General features: G+C 43.9%; 1 protein-coding gene across 6 annotated transcripts in view; it reads left to right on the top strand.

Annotated features, from left to right (window-relative positions):
- npas1 (neuronal PAS domain protein 1) overlaps window positions 1-17614 on the top strand; it is a 68434-nt gene that overhangs the window by 46048 nt on the left and 4772 nt on the right. For 5 of the 6 annotated variants that reach the window (XM_085379392.1, XM_085379394.1, XM_085379393.1 and 2 more), the window contains 7 exons: window positions 6721-6788; window positions 8411-8500; window positions 14757-14931; window positions 15077-15192; window positions 15554-15750; window positions 15937-16043; window positions 16248-16395. In XM_085379392.1, coding sequence (XP_085235518.1) covers window positions 6721-6788; window positions 8411-8500; window positions 14757-14931; window positions 15077-15192; window positions 15554-15750; window positions 15937-16043; window positions 16248-16395 — 901 coding nt within the window. The remainder of the gene's footprint in view (window positions 1-6720; window positions 6789-8410; window positions 8501-14756; window positions 14932-15076; window positions 15193-15553; window positions 15751-15936; window positions 16044-16247; window positions 16396-17614) is intronic. The other variant, XM_085379396.1, reaches the window with a different exon arrangement.

Genomic DNA, 17614 nt, shown 5'->3' with positions numbered 1-17614 from the left:
TTTAAAGATTAGATATGGTATATATCTGACCACTTAATAGCATGGATGACCTCAAAGCCAACATATTGCTTTTAAAGAACTTTGAACTGCATCCTGTTACAACTTGAGTCTAATCTACAGTCATAGTGTGTGAAAACATGTATTCCTATGCATCAGCCCATTGTTGTACATCAATATCTCATCATCCTTTCTGCGCAGGACAATCTGATTGTCTGAGTGATATTCATATACTAGCACCCATACACACAGCCGCAGCCTTGACTCTACGGATGAATTGCGAATTGTTTTTCCTCTGTATTCCTGACTTTTCTTGGCCTTGATAGAAAATACCTCCTGTTCAGCATAGTTGGTGCGCAGGTAGTAGTGCTTCTTGCCCTGTGTACAAAGTGGAAGTGCGCTGAAAAGATGTGAGGTGTGCGGTTTACGCTACAACGAGAGGCACTTCTCGTACAAATGTGAGCCACAACGATAAATATATAGAGCCCCCGCGGAAGCTGCTATGTGAAGGTCGAGAAAATTGTGAATTATCTTTCACATTCTTACCACTGGGTCAACATCTGATATGTTAAGTATTTAATTAAATATTTGGAGATTTCTTACAAGCAGGTCACACAGTCTCCACAGGGCCTATATTGAAAATGCAATGCTAATTTGGACATCAGTTTGAACAAGTCTACCCACAATGCATTGGCAGGGTTTTAAGTGTGATGCATGACTTTAATTCCGTTAGTGGAATGTGGTCAGAGATCTGGCTGAAAGGGAGCGGAGGCCAGAGAGCAGGGGAAGGAACAAATGTAGGAGGAATAAAGACAGAAAGAGAGGAGGAAGGAAGAAGGAGAAGAGTGTGAGGAAATTGGGATGGGGTGTGTTGGGGGGTGGGGGTTGCATTCCTCCACATTCCCTCTTGTCCGGGGTTTTTGGATGGGCAGCGGAGAGGGAAGGAAGGTGGAGGGTGGAGGAGAGGAGAGGGATGGAGCGCAGGGGAGGGGCCGGAGTGGCTTTTGTCTGCTTCCCACGTTTCAAAGCCAGTCTTGAAAAATGAATAGACAGAGGAAAATCAATTGCATGACCTTCACAGAGAGAAAGAGAGAGATTGAGAGAGCAGGAGAGAGCGGGAGAGAAGGAGGAGAGAGAGAAAGAGACAGAGTATGGAAGGAAAGGAGCAAAGGAAAAGGAAAGGCTGAAGGCAGGGAAGGTAAAATGACCCATGCTGTATTTGGTATTTGTGCACCTGTTTGCACAGCATATTCAAGGACTATTTGACATCATTTATATTTCAAAGCCTCTGTATTAAGTAAATTTTGCTATCAGGGACAGTTTTTTCCCCCATACTACACTTCCTTTGAAAAAAATCCAGGAAGCCTGATTCCTATTCCTAAGCTTTCTATTGCTTGTGATAAGAATCTACTTAAACTTAGTGGCAGATCTGCAATCAAGCAAACTGACAGTTTAACCAGATTCTACAGGTGAAACCAAAGCAGTCTTCCTGTTGGACAGGCAAGGTTAAACAGGTTAGTCCAGGCGGTGTAGTGTGATGGTGTGCTGTTTGTTTAAAGTAATTCAAGGCTTTTTGGAGGTTTATATACATTTTTTAAACCTCTGACACACTCTGTATTATGCTGCTCTGCACTGGCAAGAATAAACCACACCCAACCATGCAGACAGTATTAATGTTTTTATAAAATAACAAATAAGAACATAATGTAAAAAAAAAACATTTTATTAGGTTCAGCAGAATATAAATTAGTCCAAAAGTATCTTTTGCACTTTGGTTCAGTTTTTACTTTTGCATGTTAGTTAAAGATAATGTAGGGTTTGTTAACAGTAAGTGCAAACATAATAATAATAATAATAATAATAATAATAATAATAATAATAATGTAAAGAAAATAACTTGATTGTGGTAAGACAGAGATATCTTTTAAAATTTCCTATCTGAAATTAACTTTCTACTTTTATTTTTGTTTAATAAAACAGAAAAGGGGAGAAAATATCAACCTGTAACAGGTGTGCAGGGCAGCTGGAGAACGCCCTCTGCCTTTTTCACAAGGCACAGTGCAATGACAAGTCAGCGCCAGCAACAGGGCCAGCTGAAGTGTTTTACTGTCTCGGCTAGTGAGGTCAAACACACCTCTCCCCTCCCCGGCGCTGGTGACATTGACTTTCATTCTGCCTCCACTTGCTCGTTCTCTCTCTCTCTCCCTCTCACTCTCCCCCTCATTTCTTTCATTGCTTTCGTCTTCCCTCGCCTCCCCTTCTGTCTCCCCCACCTCTTCACGATCTCCCTGCGTCTGCCTCCCCTCTAATTCACAGCGTTTAAAGCAGCCTGGGCTTTTAAGGGAAGTTAATTGCACTCAAATTATGTTCGACCGCAAAAGGAGTGAGGGAGCGATGGAGAAGAGACGGAAAGATAGAGGACAGATAGAGGGAAGGAGGGAGGGATGGATGTCGGCGTGAGAAGATAATTGTGCCAGAGAAGGACGCTGCGATTAGGGTCACTTTTTCTCTCGCTGTCTGTCAAACGGCCGAAACATCACATTTGGATTGGTAGTAAACAACTTGGCAAGTGACCGGGCTCTTGTTTTGAAAGGGTGAAGCTGCGGTGGCAGAGCCAAACTTAAGAGACAGAGATGAATAAGAAGACACAGAGAGAGGAAACTGAGAGAGAGAAATGGGGGTTCACTGTTTGGTTCCCATGGTAACATCCTAACCTGGTTAAAAGAGGTTGACACTGTGGGGGTGGAGTCTGTGTGTCTACAGCCCCCCACGTGGGGATGCTTGGCTGTGTGTGTGTGTGTGGCCATTCCTCTGGACTGAACTGGGACTAAATTATGTATTAGACAAAAGTATCATGAAAATCATTCAAATTTTTTCATTCAATCATTCAAATCTTTTCTGCTTGTGAAGCGCTGGGGAGTCCGTGCAAGTTGACCTCTGAGTCAAATCATAATTAACGTGTCCATTCCTGCCCTGTCCCATTCTGTCTCTTATTCCCACAATGGAATTAAATCTCTTAGCAGAGTCCCGGGAAGCTAATGGAATCGGAGTGTGACAGAATAGCTCGATTAAAGACCTCAGCCATCCCTGCGTCCAGCTCTGCACACAAGTCACGGTGTTTATTGGCACAAACTCACTTAAAGGAGAATTGCAATTTAACGCATCTTAACTAAAGTCAGGTTTTATTGCTTTTGAACATTTTTTTATGGTTAAAAACTGAAGGATTTGATGAGATCAGGGATCAAAAAAAGAGTAATCAGGCAGTCACGCATTTTTTAAACAAGTTAACAGTTCATGCAGGAAACCAAGACTGGGATGTCAAACTAATTTTAGTACATAAAGCTCAAACAGCCCGGACCAGTTAAATCAAACATGCACATATACTCATCATAATATATGTATGTAAAACTCCCTTACTTTAATTGTAGCATTACATGTGCAGTGTCTTTGTTAATAGGAATCATGTCAAACTGACAGTTACTTAGGCCTCTGCATTGGGTGAATGTAGCGTTTCAGGTCCCGGTTCAGTACACGATCTATTCTTAGCGACATGCAATGCTTCCTGGTGCAAAATTCATTGAAAAGGTCAAACATGATGCCCTCCTTTTCTGCAATTTTCACATTTAGCAAAAAAAAAAAAATTCCAGCGGGCTGTGCTTTGACTCTTTGAGGGCTGCATGTTTGACACCCATGATCGAGACCACTTTCTTGATTTAGGAGTTGAGTTGAAGCCCTCTTTCTTTCCAGCGCTTCAACTGGGCCAGGAGTCACAGATACAGGAATCTGGCAAATTAAACTTTTATTACACTGAGTGCCACCACTTTCTTTCTTGGCTGAAGGTGATCTTTTGGGGCAAAATTCTCTTGGTTATATATTTATGCTTAAACAAGAGGGAATAACGTCCAGTTGTCTGTACAAAAGAGTTAAGATTCACAAAAATATTCCAAAATCTTGTTTGACCACAACAATATTCAACTACAAATGATGTTTTCAGGCACAATGATGAGATGTGTTGTCCAAAACTATCTAAATGAAACATTTAGCAGATCAGATCAGACTTTAATAACGTGGCCACATTGTTGGTTTGTTAATGTCTGTCCAATCATTTGTCATCTGTTTTGACTTGGTCTACCAATAAGACGCATGCACAGCAAGTTCAAAATAAGATCTAAGTTGTAAAAAAAGATGTTATTGTTTGAATTATGATTTATAATGACATAAAATATTACAGAAGCTGTAATATTAAGGTATACACACAGAATAATGCAAAGCCCTCACTCGCACACGGGCACACACATAGAGAAGGGGTTCACAGTAGCACTACAGAGGGATCTTTGTTCTCAGAGTGTGATACCATCAACGCTGTGAGACTCTTTCCCTTCACATGTGCGCAAGAATACACCATACACGCGCATGCTGTGCGCACACACACACACACACACACACACACACACACACACACACACACACACACACACACACACACACACACACACACACACACACACATCAGGTCCAGTGTTTTGGTTTCCTGGTTGCCCTATTGTACTGTGGCAGTCTTTAATAAATGGTCCTCTGTGTATTTGTGTCTGCGTGTGTGTGCAGGGGTGTGACTCATCTGTCAGCCCCGCTGGCCTCATGTCACATTCAGCGTTTCCTTGGGCCCGCTGACACTACTCAGCACAACTGATCACCCACCATCACCGTCGCTCCTCCAGGGTTCTGTGGCACGAAAGCCAGAACAGACACACACACTTTCACAACAATCGAAGTGCGTTTGTCTTCTGTTTTGATTAATTCTTATATGGTTACCACGGGGGTTGATTCCTCCAAGCTTCCTAGCACTGCGGCTGCATCGCTGCCCCACAAGGGAGCCTGCTAGGCAGGCAGAGAGCGAAATGGGCTCCCCATCCCCCTCCAGGCAGGGACTGACTAGGCTGAAGGGTCCCAGCACCAGACCCCCTTTCATAGCCCTGAATGGACTTGCCTTATTTAAATTCACACTCTGTCACACAGGGGGACCCCAATCTCACAATGCCACTGTGGCTTTGTCCGGCAACTCTGTATTTATGTGTATATGTGTGTGTGTGAGAGAGAGAGTTTGTGTGTGTGCACGGGTATTTGTGTTGTTTAATCGGAGAGCATGTTGCTGCTGTGTAGTCTGTGCATGAGAATTCATTGCTGTGTGTATTCCTAAAGTGTGTGTATGTGTGTGTCTATAGCTCTAATGGAATGCCTCCCTCTTCTATTCAACAAACCCACATCACAAGCAGGCAGCTGGGCAATATATATGTGCGTGTGATTGTATATGTGTGTGTGTGTGTTGGTGGGTGTGTGTGTTCCGATCCCCCCTCTGTGTTCAGTTGTAACCCACAGCAGCGCTTTCATTTTCCTGTCATAACGTGTATTGATTTCCCGCAGCCTTGCAGCGACACACACATACACACGCGCAGATATCCAATGATCCTTAAAGGCACGCACACAGACTCACACGCGTACATACATTTATATGCTCTTATACACACATATTTTGGGTACACACGGACATACGCAGTTTGTCTCCATTGGACGGGGAACATTGTGTTCAAAAGCAGCCCTGTTGGAGTGAGATTAGTTCTCACATATGGTCCCCACTTTTGCAATCACACACTTGCAGGTGCATAAACACCGTCACACACTCCTTCTGACATAAAACAGTAAATACACCTGATTGCAAAATTAATCTTCCACGTCAGTGGCGGCACCCCCAACCCCCATGCCCATGTTTGCTTTGGAGAAAGCGATCACTCTCTCCTTCCTTAAGGTTTTTCATTTTCCCTACCCTCTGTGCTCCTCTCATACCTATCTTCGCCCTCCTCCCCTCCTCCTCCACCTAACCACCTCCAACTCTATTTGTATTGTAATTGCCTTGGTAAACACCACCACTTTGGCACTGAAGCAGCTCTGATAGCTTGTGTTTGGGATGCATTAAGAGTGGTGATGCAGACACTGTGTGTGTGTGTGTGTGTGTGTGTGTGTGTGTGTGTGTGTGTGTGTGTGTGTGTGTGTGTGTGTGTGTGTGTGTGTGTGTGTGTGTGTGTGTGTGTGTTTGCTTGTTTGTTTGTTTGTATGCCTGGCAGAGATTGAGTGGTATGCGTCACGCAGCGCTCCACCTTATGTGCACTTTTTTTTTTTAAGCACGGTAAATTCTTCTTTTATCAGACATAATTGCTTCAAGTTTCACTTTTGATTTTGCTGAAGATTTTAAAGTTGTGAAAGAGATCCCACGTTAATGCAAAATCCTCTATTTCCAGATCAATTTGTGTAATCACTTATTCCTCAAAGCTGTATTAACTCATCCAAAAAAATGGAAATTAATCCATCAGCGTGGCTTAAACCCGACCGGCAAAATGATTTCCTACATATTAAGACGTTTGTGTTTTATTTATGCAGCTTTGACTAATTAAGCTGCTTCTGATGGTTACACTGACCAAGAGCATGGCCTAACTGTAATATGTGATCTTAACTGTCTAGTACTAAACATGGAGACTTTTTTTTTTTAGCATTTTGTCATACTACAGTAATAAAAACACGCACCTTACCTACAGAAACCCAAATTTCTGCACTGAAAAAGCCCTGCTCATGATCAATTAACAAAATCTACTCACCTGCTATAATATCAACAGGTATAAAATGCTGCCCGCCAGCATTTTATGACAATGTCTGTCTCCTTTTTCTCTGCAGTTAGACGTTCATCTCATTCTCTGGCGACTGACATGTTTGAGCAGCACCTAGGGGCACACCTCCTGCAGGTAACGACCGCATCACCCACACATTGCTTCTTGTACCGCACTGATTATGTCTATAGTTGACTTTTTTGCCATGCTTATGTTGTGTTGTTAAGCAGAGAAACTAGTTTTTTCAGATGTATCAAAAGTTGAAGTTAGAAATGTTTTTTCCCCTCCTAACAGTCACATTTGTTTGATTATCCAGCTGTGCTAAGTCGCTGCTATGTGTGATCACAGCCTGCACTGGCTCAAGTCGTTCTGCCTTGACTCATATTTCCAGGCAAATTCCTAAACACAGTCACACTCAGACACAGAAGCACATCGCGTAACCCTCAGATGCTGCCAAAGAATACCTCCCTTTTGCACTAACGGATGAACACAGCCCGAGGGGTACTCTGGGGCAGGAGGGCTGCTGGGGTGACAAAATGCAGAATGTAGGCAAAGACTCAGAGGAAGAGCAAAGGAGGTAGCACTGCAGATTGTACTTTGGAGGGAGCTTAGGGAGGGGGAGGCGGTAGGAAGAACAGGTAGGAGTGGGAACAGGTGGAGGGATAAAAGGAGAGTAGAGAAGTGAGAAGGTTGTGGTAAAACAAAGAAACATTACATATGTCTGCTCTCCTCTGGCATTTTAAAGAGGAAGAGAGGCTTAGAGAACGGCGCTGATAGAAATCAAATTAACGCTCCAGAAAAACTGTATGATTCTTCCCCTCCCAGCCGTTCTTCCACAGTAATAGCCTGATAATTGCACTTTAGTTCTCCGACATTCATGCGGCTGGTTTCTCCTCGCCGCGACACGCGACACACGACGCTCCACACCCCGGCCACACATTTGCATACTGGATGTGTCAGTTGCATAAATTACCACTGCCACTTTAAGCACTAGGCCGCCAAAATAGCAATCATTTTTCTAGAGCAAAGTGGCCCTGGTGTGTGTGCATGTGTGTGTGAGGCTGAGACTGTGTCAGCTCACTCCTGGATGCTTGTTATGATGATTAATATTATTCTCTGAAGCAGTCCCCTCTAATGGGCTGGCTGTATACCTTTCACTTCTCATTAGAATCACTGCAGGCCGTAATGACTCTGGTTCTATCTGTGTCTGTGTTTATTTGTCCGTGTGTGTGCGTGTGTGGCTGGAGATCCAGGATGAAGCTTCGACTCTTGGTTTATTACGGCTGATTGGAACAGCCCCTGGTCTATAAGCTCAGTTTCTCATGTCTCGTTGCTGAATTTGTTTAAGTGCGCCTTTCTTGATGCACGTGCGTATGTGTGTGTTTGTGGACGTCCACACCGCATGCGTTGCGTCTGCCTCTGTTTTGTTCACCGTTTGTTCGGTCACGCAGGTCTCACTCGCAGCTGTCGCGCGTGTAGCTGCGTCTATGGGAATTGTTTCATGTCTATTCACATTTATGCACGTCATGTGAGTTTTTTGCGCGCGCGTGTGAGCGTGCTCACCAGTTGAGAGAAGAGGCCGAAGGGTGATGGGTTGTTTGTTCTCTAGCTCATTGTAATTTGTTCGATACACGCTAATTGCTCTAATTTGTCTGTTTTGTTTCTGTTTGCCTTTATGTCTGCGTCTCTGCGTGCATGTGTGTGTGTGCGTGTTTTTGTGTGCCCACGTGTGTGTCCCTGTGTGTTTATGTGCACAGTCTCTAGATGGCTTTGTGTTTGTGGTCAGCCAGGAGGGACGGTTCCTCTACATCTCAGAGACAGTTTCTATCTACCTGGGACTCTCACAGGTAAGACAACCTCATCTCACTCTCTTTATGTCTCTCTCACACAACACACACACACACACACACACACACACACACACACACACACACACACACACACACACACACACACACACACACACACACGCACACCCACACACACACGTGACCACATAATCCTTTATTTACAAGTGCATTTGCACACATGTGCCTGTCTTCTCTTTATGCTTTCATATCCCTTCCCAGGAGCGCGTGTGTTTGTGTGTCTGTGTGTGAGTGTGAATATCTTTGACTTCACTCTCTGTGCTCATCTCTGGAGTACAACTCTCACAGGGGCAATGCTGCTCTCTCTCTCTCTAGCTCTCTCTGCCGCCCTCTCTCCCTCTCCAGGTGCTCACCTCTGTTGATTGCCTGTGGCCTCTTGTACTGTGAATGTTAAGTCCTGCCATTTTGCCCAGATGCATAAATAATAACAGTAATTACTGGCCTAGCAATCAAAGTGTCGCCCCAGCGCGCTGGGCCTGTCTAGGGGAACAAATCGATAGGCATCTTAAAAGCCACATTGATTGTAGGGAGGGGGAAAAACACCAAGGGGGATGGGAAGATAGATAGAGACAGCCAGAGAGAGAAAGAGAGGGGGAGGAAAGGAGGAGAGGTGTGATAAGAGAGAGATGTTTCAAACTAAGAAGAATGGGTACAGCACGAGAGAGCGAGAGAGAGGCAAGTGTAACAATAACAGATGTAACTGAGGGTTTTTTCTTTGTTTAAGGGCAGTCGCTGAAACCATTAACAAACTTAAGAATAAGTTTTAAGGATATGTTTTTTTTTCCTTTTAGTACAGTACTCACATGAAGGAGATCTCATTAGTCTCCATTGGTCCTTGGCCACCATTATCATTCATATCTGTACTGACTGGAAAAATCTCTAAATATATATATGTATAATTATCAGAGCAGATAAATCAAACAGATGTTGTCCCCAGTTATGAAATCACTGTAACTTAGGGATATAATGTCAGAAGTAGTTTTTTGTTAAGCAGAAAATGTGATATTAAACAAAAAATATATCTATACACATGCAAGAGGATAACAGGCTTAGCTTTTAAACCATTGCTCATTGTTTCATTTAATTTCAGATGGATGTTGTACTTTCTTTCTGTATTGTTAAGGCTGTGTAATTCTTTAATTGCATACTGATATTGACTGTTTTCAGTCTATTGTGATTGCTGCACATGTGATGAATGTTACTACATTCTTGTTTTACACCGTAATACAAAGAAAAAAAATGCAGCAAGCAAGTTTGAAATGGAAAGATTTTCTTTAGATGCATTTTACTAAATCCTTCCTCAACTTTGTTAAGTTGCACTGATAGTCTGTAATTTTGGCCCTGGTCATAAATATACTTTCCTCCACCTGTACACAATGATGTCCTGAATTGCACCTGTAAGTCAGTGTAAAGAAAACTTGAGGGGGGAAATAGGTTTTTAGTTTTCAGATATTTAGTCATTGTTTAATGTTGAACTGGAGACTTGTAGGAAAAAAATGAGCTCACTGACTCCATTTTTTTCCTGATGGAGTTTCATATCATGAAGAGCCACAAGACATGTTTGTCCCCCCTCCCCATGTTCTCACTACTCTCTTGACCCCCAAAATTGTTCTTGCAACAGAAGATATAGTTCAGTCTCTTAAATCAGTGGTTCTCAAGCTTGTTCTTGTATGCTGAGCTTGAAAAGTTGAAAAAGTTCACCTCACTTTGTTTTTACTAATTATTCACAATAAAAAAGAATCAAAAATCACATTTTCAAGATGACCTCATCAAGCCCTTTCTTATTTTCCACATATACAAATATTCATTCAGTTTCCCTCTATGTTTTTGTTGTGGTTGTCCATGCCACTCCTGCAGAGCTGCTGTGCCTTACAGATAGAGGAGGCTTCAGAAGGCGCTTGCAATAAGGAAACATAGGTCTTTCCTTTCACAGATCACTCTCTGTCTCCCATTTTCACTGGGAGGAGTTAAGATGCGGGGAAGAGAAAAAAGTGAGGGAAGCTTGAAGACATGCTAGCATAATAAAAAGCACCCATTGCTCTACAGCTAAGATCGATTCACAGCAAGTAAGGAGAAGAAGAACGATTACAACGCCTAATTACTCTTAATGTGAGGCAGACTTGAAACTATTCTTTAAACTTTCCTGTCATGGGGCATTCAATGAAGGTTAATATAAAGTTGGATTAGGACAAGGATTGTCTTGAATTGTCGTGGAGTTTTTGAGTCTTCTTTGCAAACACACACACACACAATGTACATGTAAACACAGAGAGATACAAAAGAAAGTGACGTAGAGAAGACAGAACAAAAAGGGGAGCTGCAGAGAGGAACAGCGAGAACCAGACAGACAATTACAAGAGAGAAAGAAAATAAAGCAGAGGAATATGGGGAGAGACGGTGGTAAAGAGGAGCGAGAGAGTCTGAGTGTGTAAATAGAGTTTAAATGTGCAGTAGGAATGAAATTCGCCTTGGGATTGCCTAGGTAAACAAGACAGCCGAGGCTTTGGTGGAGATGCTAATAAAACAGAGCTGTTCTTATCAGCTGAGCAGATGGCCTAACCCATCACATCTCCTCAAAGTGGGCCTAAGCCATCAGCATTCTAATGAAATTATTTATGATCTAAGATTACGTTCCAAACCTTAAACATACAGCGCCACGTTTACCTTCCCGAAAAGATGAGGACGGCCGGGCACAGAGGAGGTTTATGATGAGAAAGACACAGCCAGAAAGGGCAGGTAGACGGGGTTCGGGGAGGGGGGCGAGCGCGAATATACAGTGTGTTTATGGACACAAGCAATGAGATGGAAAAACGCACAACAGGAAAGAAGGGAAGGTGGGAGGGAGAGGACAAAACACTTCAATATACTTTGCTGGTGAGTGGAGGCGGACACAGGGGAGAGGGGAAGGACAGACAAACAATGTTCTGAGTGAAAAAGTATAAGTGGTTGTTTGTTTTAGAGGGCATGTCGCCCCTGTGGACCGCCCCAGCCCCGCGTCTCCTGTCCCCCCGTCTGACCCCTCTGCCCTGGCTTACCACCCGGGCCACTCCCCTGACAGTGGGGTTGCTTAGCCGACTTAGCCCAGGTCAGGTACCTTGACCAAGGGCACAGCCCTCTGCCCATTCCCCTGGCGCACAGGTATCTTTTTTCTTTTTTGTCTGGCTCACTTGGTTTTCAGGCCCGGGAGCACGAGGGATAAACCTGGGAGCGACACATAGCAGATGAGGCAGGGGGGAGAAGACATGGAAACAGAAGAGGGGAGGGCAGAATAGCTGGAGAGACAAAGGTTGGAGAAGATGAGGGAGGAGACATGAAAAGGATGGAGGAGTAAAAGTAGGATAAAAAAAAGGGATAAATGGGGTAAAGAGGAGGGAGGAAGGATGGTAGATTGAGGGAGGAGAGAATTGATCTGCGAATGGTTAGTATGCAGCCCCCACTCCACCTCCGCCCCACCCCATCTTCCCCTCCCTCCTCTCCTCTCCTCTCCCATCAGTCAGTGAGGGCTGAGGGCTGAGAGTATGTTGTGGACCACTGCCCGGATGCCTCATACATATTAAAGCCCCCTGCTATTATTTATATCATGTCTCTGCTTCCCCTGCTCGCTGCCCCTCGTCCCCACCACACCACCATACATGCATGCACGTGCATCTCTGCGCGCACACACACACAGGTTCACACAGATGCGCTGACAGACAACTACTCGCACAAACAGTGACACACAATGACACACGGAGACATAAAAACAGACAGTCTAGTCACATACGCAGGGAAACAGAGGCGCGCCGTGTGCTTGCATAGGCACAAACGCACACACGCAGACACACACACGCTCTCAGAGAGATTTGAATGATCTCGGTCTCTCCTCACGCCTCCCTTTGCGCCACATTCTATACCTGTTTTTATGTCTGAGCCTGACTCATCCTCTCAATCGCTTCGTCCCTTCCTCATCTTCTCATTTCTGTCTGATCTTTTTTCAATCTCGCCCTCCTGCTTGAGATGAAGTGATATTATTCGGATAGGTCTTAAGCCCGGTAAAGCCCATAAGGACCTGTTCGCCTCTCTACCTTGTTTTTCAACACCACCGGGTCGAGGGATTTTGCCTCTTTCAAATGGCTGGTCCAGTGTTCTGAGCAGACTTGGTCCTTGAGAATGACAATGTGCTAACAATTACATATACATGGATAAGTATACAAACAGATAGATACTGATATAATCGGTAACATGAAATGCTCAAAGCGAGGTTCATCCAGAGTTTAATAGAGATATCCAGCCATTTAATGGACAGCTGCAAACTCTTAACTTTAAAACATTAATGAACGAGTCAGTTTTGATGTCAGACTCAAAAAGCACGCAGCTGTAGAGTGCTGACGTATTATCGACGCTGAGGAGAAGAAGGATCGGTAAACAAAAACACTGAATTTTCCTCGTGTTAAAAATTCTTGATTAAAAAGAGTTTGCTGACGTACGTGAAGGTCAGCTAGCACAGTGCTGTTGGTCTCCACATTTACCAGCCTCACCTGTTAGAGCTGGACAGAGAACGAGGGAGAAATAAATACATTAGACCTCAACAGCACAGTCTTTGGAAGTGAAAAAGTGAAAAGAGTTTGCCAACTGAGAGCCAAACACACACACACGCTTGCTGTATATTACTCTGCTGAGCCGTTATCAGAGCTTCTGCTTATCACTGTGGGAGCTGCGATCCAGTGTGCTCTTATGTGATGCATGAGGTTAGCTGAGAAAAGAGACATTTTTATAAAGAAAAGAAATGTAAATAATGTCATTCATTTAATTCCCCTTTGTGTAGGGGGGCATATATTTTGAGGTTTCTGCTTTTTATTAGACCCCTGAACTATCTGAAACCTGTGTTGCTCAATGTCTTAATGGTTAAAATGCATAAGATTTAATTGATTTTTCTTATCTTGGACTTTCTCAGTAACTGCATTTATTATTGTCTTGATGCTATCAGATATTAAAATCCTCAAATATCTATCCAAATATGTTCCCAGGTCAGCATGGTCAGCCGTTCTCGCACGTTTTCAAAGTGTGACAGTAGCACAGTTGTTACGGGATAATTACTTTTCGAGTCTTGCAAGTATGCAGGGCAGCCTCTCCATATGGTGCCCATCAAATCTAGTATTTAATAATATGTTTATTACAGGTGGCGCAGTTGCGAAATGTGGCACCGTCTCCCAAGAAATTAAGGCCTGCGTGTCTGGCGCTGAATAACATAAGGGGTGATAAAACCTCGTCTGTCATCTCCCCTCACTCGGTGGGGTTTCCTACATCTTTACCCCTCTCTGTTCCCTCATTGTCGATCGCTCTTATTCGCCTGCTCCCGCCTTCCTGTTCCCCTTCTTCCTCTCCCCCGGCTGTGATGTCCTTGAGGGCCTGCTGAAGCTCCCATAAAGCCTGCAGTAAATGGCTCTAATCCGGTAATAAATGGCTGTGTCCTACAGACAAGGGTGTGAGGCTGCTGCAGCCACGGCTTTATCAGATGGAATAGTATTGGCACACACACAAATGCGCGCACACACACACAGACACACACATTCACAGATGTAATGGAACCTGCATAGATGTGTGTAAGCATGCATGCCCCCCCTTTTCTGCTTCTCTCTCACACACACACTTATTCATGCTGCTTCAGATGGAATCACACCTTCAATTGTGCCGCTTTTATGGATGCCATGCAAGAGCAGTGCCATTATTGCCTTTAAATGATTAGAGATGCGACTATGATGCATTATGATGATAGGATCATATAGAGCTGTATGAGCTGTTACGCTGCTGCCTGCTGGGATAGACTGTAACTGAATGAAGGAGCTGGGAGGGACACGGGGAATAAGAAGTATAGTAATGTGACCTTTGGAGATAGTTGGAGTTCACCTGTTTTTAATCAGCAAATACAATTGATTTTTATCTCCTCCTGGTTTTATTTGTGTAGCACTGTAGTCACTTGATCCTCCGAGACAGGACTTAAATGTGTGTGTGTATGTGTGCGCGAGCATGTTGGAGGGGTGGCAGGTGGGGCTGTCTTACATCCTCTCATTCCTTGTTCAGTTGTAACCCAGAGCGGCACTTTCATTTTCCCGTCATAACATATATTGATTTTTTTTTCAGTGCACTTGTGTGTGTGTGTGTGTCTGTGTGTATTTGTAGGCGTGTGCTCGCTCACGTATAGTTATTTTTGCACAAAGCGTCTGGTTTTGATCGGTTTGTGTGTGCTTCTCTTCAGGTGGAGCTGACTGGCAGCAGTGTGTTCGACTACATCCACCCAGCGGACCACGTCGAGATGGCGGAGCGGCTGGGAATCAGGCCACATCTACGGGCCGAGGCCGGCTGTCACACAGCCCCTGAGAGCGCTTCCAGCTCTGCGTCCACCTCCTCCTTAGCTGGTACCCCTGAACCCGGTACTGTCATGGCAAGAAAGCAGAAAGAAATATAACAAATACATAATATGATTTTCAACAATTCACTGTGCTCAAATGGCATTACTAAGACAAAAGTCAAAAAAATATATTCTTGAAACAGCTAATGTTATTTTCTCATCCCCAGCAGCTCCATCCAGTCCTCATTCTCCTGCCGACGATCCACCCGAGCGTGGCTTTTTTATCCGCATGAAGTCCACGCTCACCAAAAGAGGCCTGCATGTCAAGTCTTCTGGATACAAGGTATGAGAGAAAATGCGCCACCATAATTTGAGAACATATTATGCATTCCTTAGCTTACTTGCATGTGTTCGGAATAAAATAACAATTTGGGTTTGTGCTGCTGGTGTTTCACACACACGCACAAGGTGGTCATTGCCAGTATATTTTATGGCTGTGCCCTTATTTCGCTCTGAACCGCTCCACGTATCACAGTTTACTGCGCTCACTGCTAATATGTCCAAGTTTATTACATATTGATAAATGCTACATTTTCTAAATCAGTGCATCAAACAGCTCTGATTCCACCTGATCTTTATTTAGTAATCCTCTTATAGACTGGCTTGTGCGTATGAGTGCGTAAGAAAGACTTTGTGCTTGTCAGGTAATCCACGTGACGGGACGAATTCGCTGCCGCCCCGCTCTCGTCCCGGGCTCCACCCGATCAGTGCGTCGACCAATGGGTTTGGTTGCGCTGGCGCACACTCTCCCGCCCTCCACGCTTAATGAAGTCCGCATGGAGAGCCACATGTTTGTGTTCCGAGTGAACATGGACCTACAGGTTACATACTGTGAGAACAGGTAATCCATCTATTGTTTTGCCTTTTGGGAGTCGCTCTATCTTTCATGTTTTTTCATGAGGAGCTGGCAGAGCACCCAGCCAGTTGGTGGTGTTAGCACACACATCTGCTTCTGTTTGGCTGACAAATGTGTGTGTGTGTTTTTTGTTTGTTTGTTTGTTTGTTTTCTTCCTCCAATGCTCTACAGGATCTCTGAGTATATGGATCTGACTCCAGCAGAGGTAGTGGGACATACCTGTTACCATTTCATCCATGTAGAAGACCTGGAGAACCTCCGGCAGAGCCACGAGGACTGTGAGTCACATACATATGGATACGTATAATATATGACGTTCATCCCCATCCCTCTCTTTCTTCAAGTATCTGAACTTGGCAGAGCTGCTACAAGAGCCTGTTGAAATCTCCTCCTGTACTGTTGTTAGAGGCGCCCTCTGCTGCCACCTTCATGAACTGTCAAACCATTAACAGGTTTCTTTTCTTCCCATCTTTGCTCCTCAGTGCTAAGAAAAGGCCAGGTAGTGACTGGTTATTATCGCTGGCTCCAGAGGAGAGGAGGGTACCTGTGGATCCAGTCCACTGCCACTGTGTCCATCAACCACAAAGCCCCCCACGAACGCAACGTTATCTGGGTTAACTACGTCCTGAGGTCAGTAGAACCGGAGCAAAGCTGAAACCGCCGTTTCTCCACGAGTGCTGTTAGGAAGTCATTTTATGTATGCAGGCATCACACTGTGTACAGAGACCCTTTGAAGGGATAGCTGATGAAATGTACAGGGATTATTGGGATAGGGAGGTTCATTTATTCCAGCATGTGAGAAAACTGGTAAGGATACACACGAAACGAGGAGATCAAAGCAGCAAACCACTGCCTAATTAATGTAATGGTTATTTTTGATTTTATTATAAATCTTGAAAGATTGGCTAAAATATCATTAAATTCTTCTTATTCTTTTAATAGATTTTTAGATTAGTTTGAATTTGCTAATGTTTCTGACAGTTTCTATGCGTCACGACCAACATACAGTAAAATTTGCGGCTTCAAAAAGCCGTACTTTTTCTTTCAAAATGTTCCTCATTCGACAGTCAAATGTTTATTTTATCTTGTATTTTAAATAGTAATTAGTAAAAGTTATCACTTTTTCATACCTTTTGCAGTTCGGGTTTTTTCATCCTGCATAATGTTCCTTTATGCATTATTCTATTGTTATTTAACGCTATTATTCTGAATAAGCAGACACCCTGTTACAGAAAGCTCCAAATCAGATTAAGAAAATTTTGAAAAACCTTGCACCTTGATTTCTTTTTAAATATAAATTACCTTTTAAGTGTCATATTACCTTTGTTTAAGGCTTTGGTGTGTTTACCACAGAGCGAGCGCGAGAGAACACAACAGAACGCGCGCATAGCAGCAGAGCAGTCAGACAAAAACAAGAGGAGTAGGCTGAATTTCAATGCTAATTGGACTGAAGCTATATAATTACAACAAATGGATGTCAGAATTTTGGGGCTGAATGGTGTTTTAGTTAATTAGTGCTGTAATTACAAGAGCTCATTAACTTCTCCAACAGCCTCCTCCTTGTCTGAGCTTAACTGTGTATAGGTGGGCTGCTGAGTGGAGCATTTGTGTGTGTGTGTGTGTGTGTGTGTGTGTGTGTGTGTGTGTGTGTGTGTGTGTGTGTGTGTGTGTGTGTGTGTGTGTGTGTGTGTGTGTGTGTGTGTGTGTGTGTGTGTTTCGGGGGGTGCGGTCTGCCTGTGTGTCTGTTTGCATGTGTCAGTGTTTGTGCATGTGTGATAAGGGCTGTTGGAAGGAGTGAGTGTGTGTTAGATGGAGGTTAGAAGGGTGTGAGGCAGTTTGGCTATTGGAG

This window comes from Rhamphochromis longiceps, linkage group LG14 (assembly GCF_057381845.1).
Source record: "Rhamphochromis longiceps isolate RC_006_pf linkage group LG14, R_longiceps_female_GT1.1, whole genome shotgun sequence".
Lineage (NCBI taxonomy): Eukaryota > Metazoa > Chordata > Actinopteri > Cichliformes > Cichlidae > Rhamphochromis > Rhamphochromis longiceps.
The sequence above is the reverse complement of the archived record's forward strand: the minus strand, read 5'-3'. Positions and strand labels throughout refer to the sequence as shown.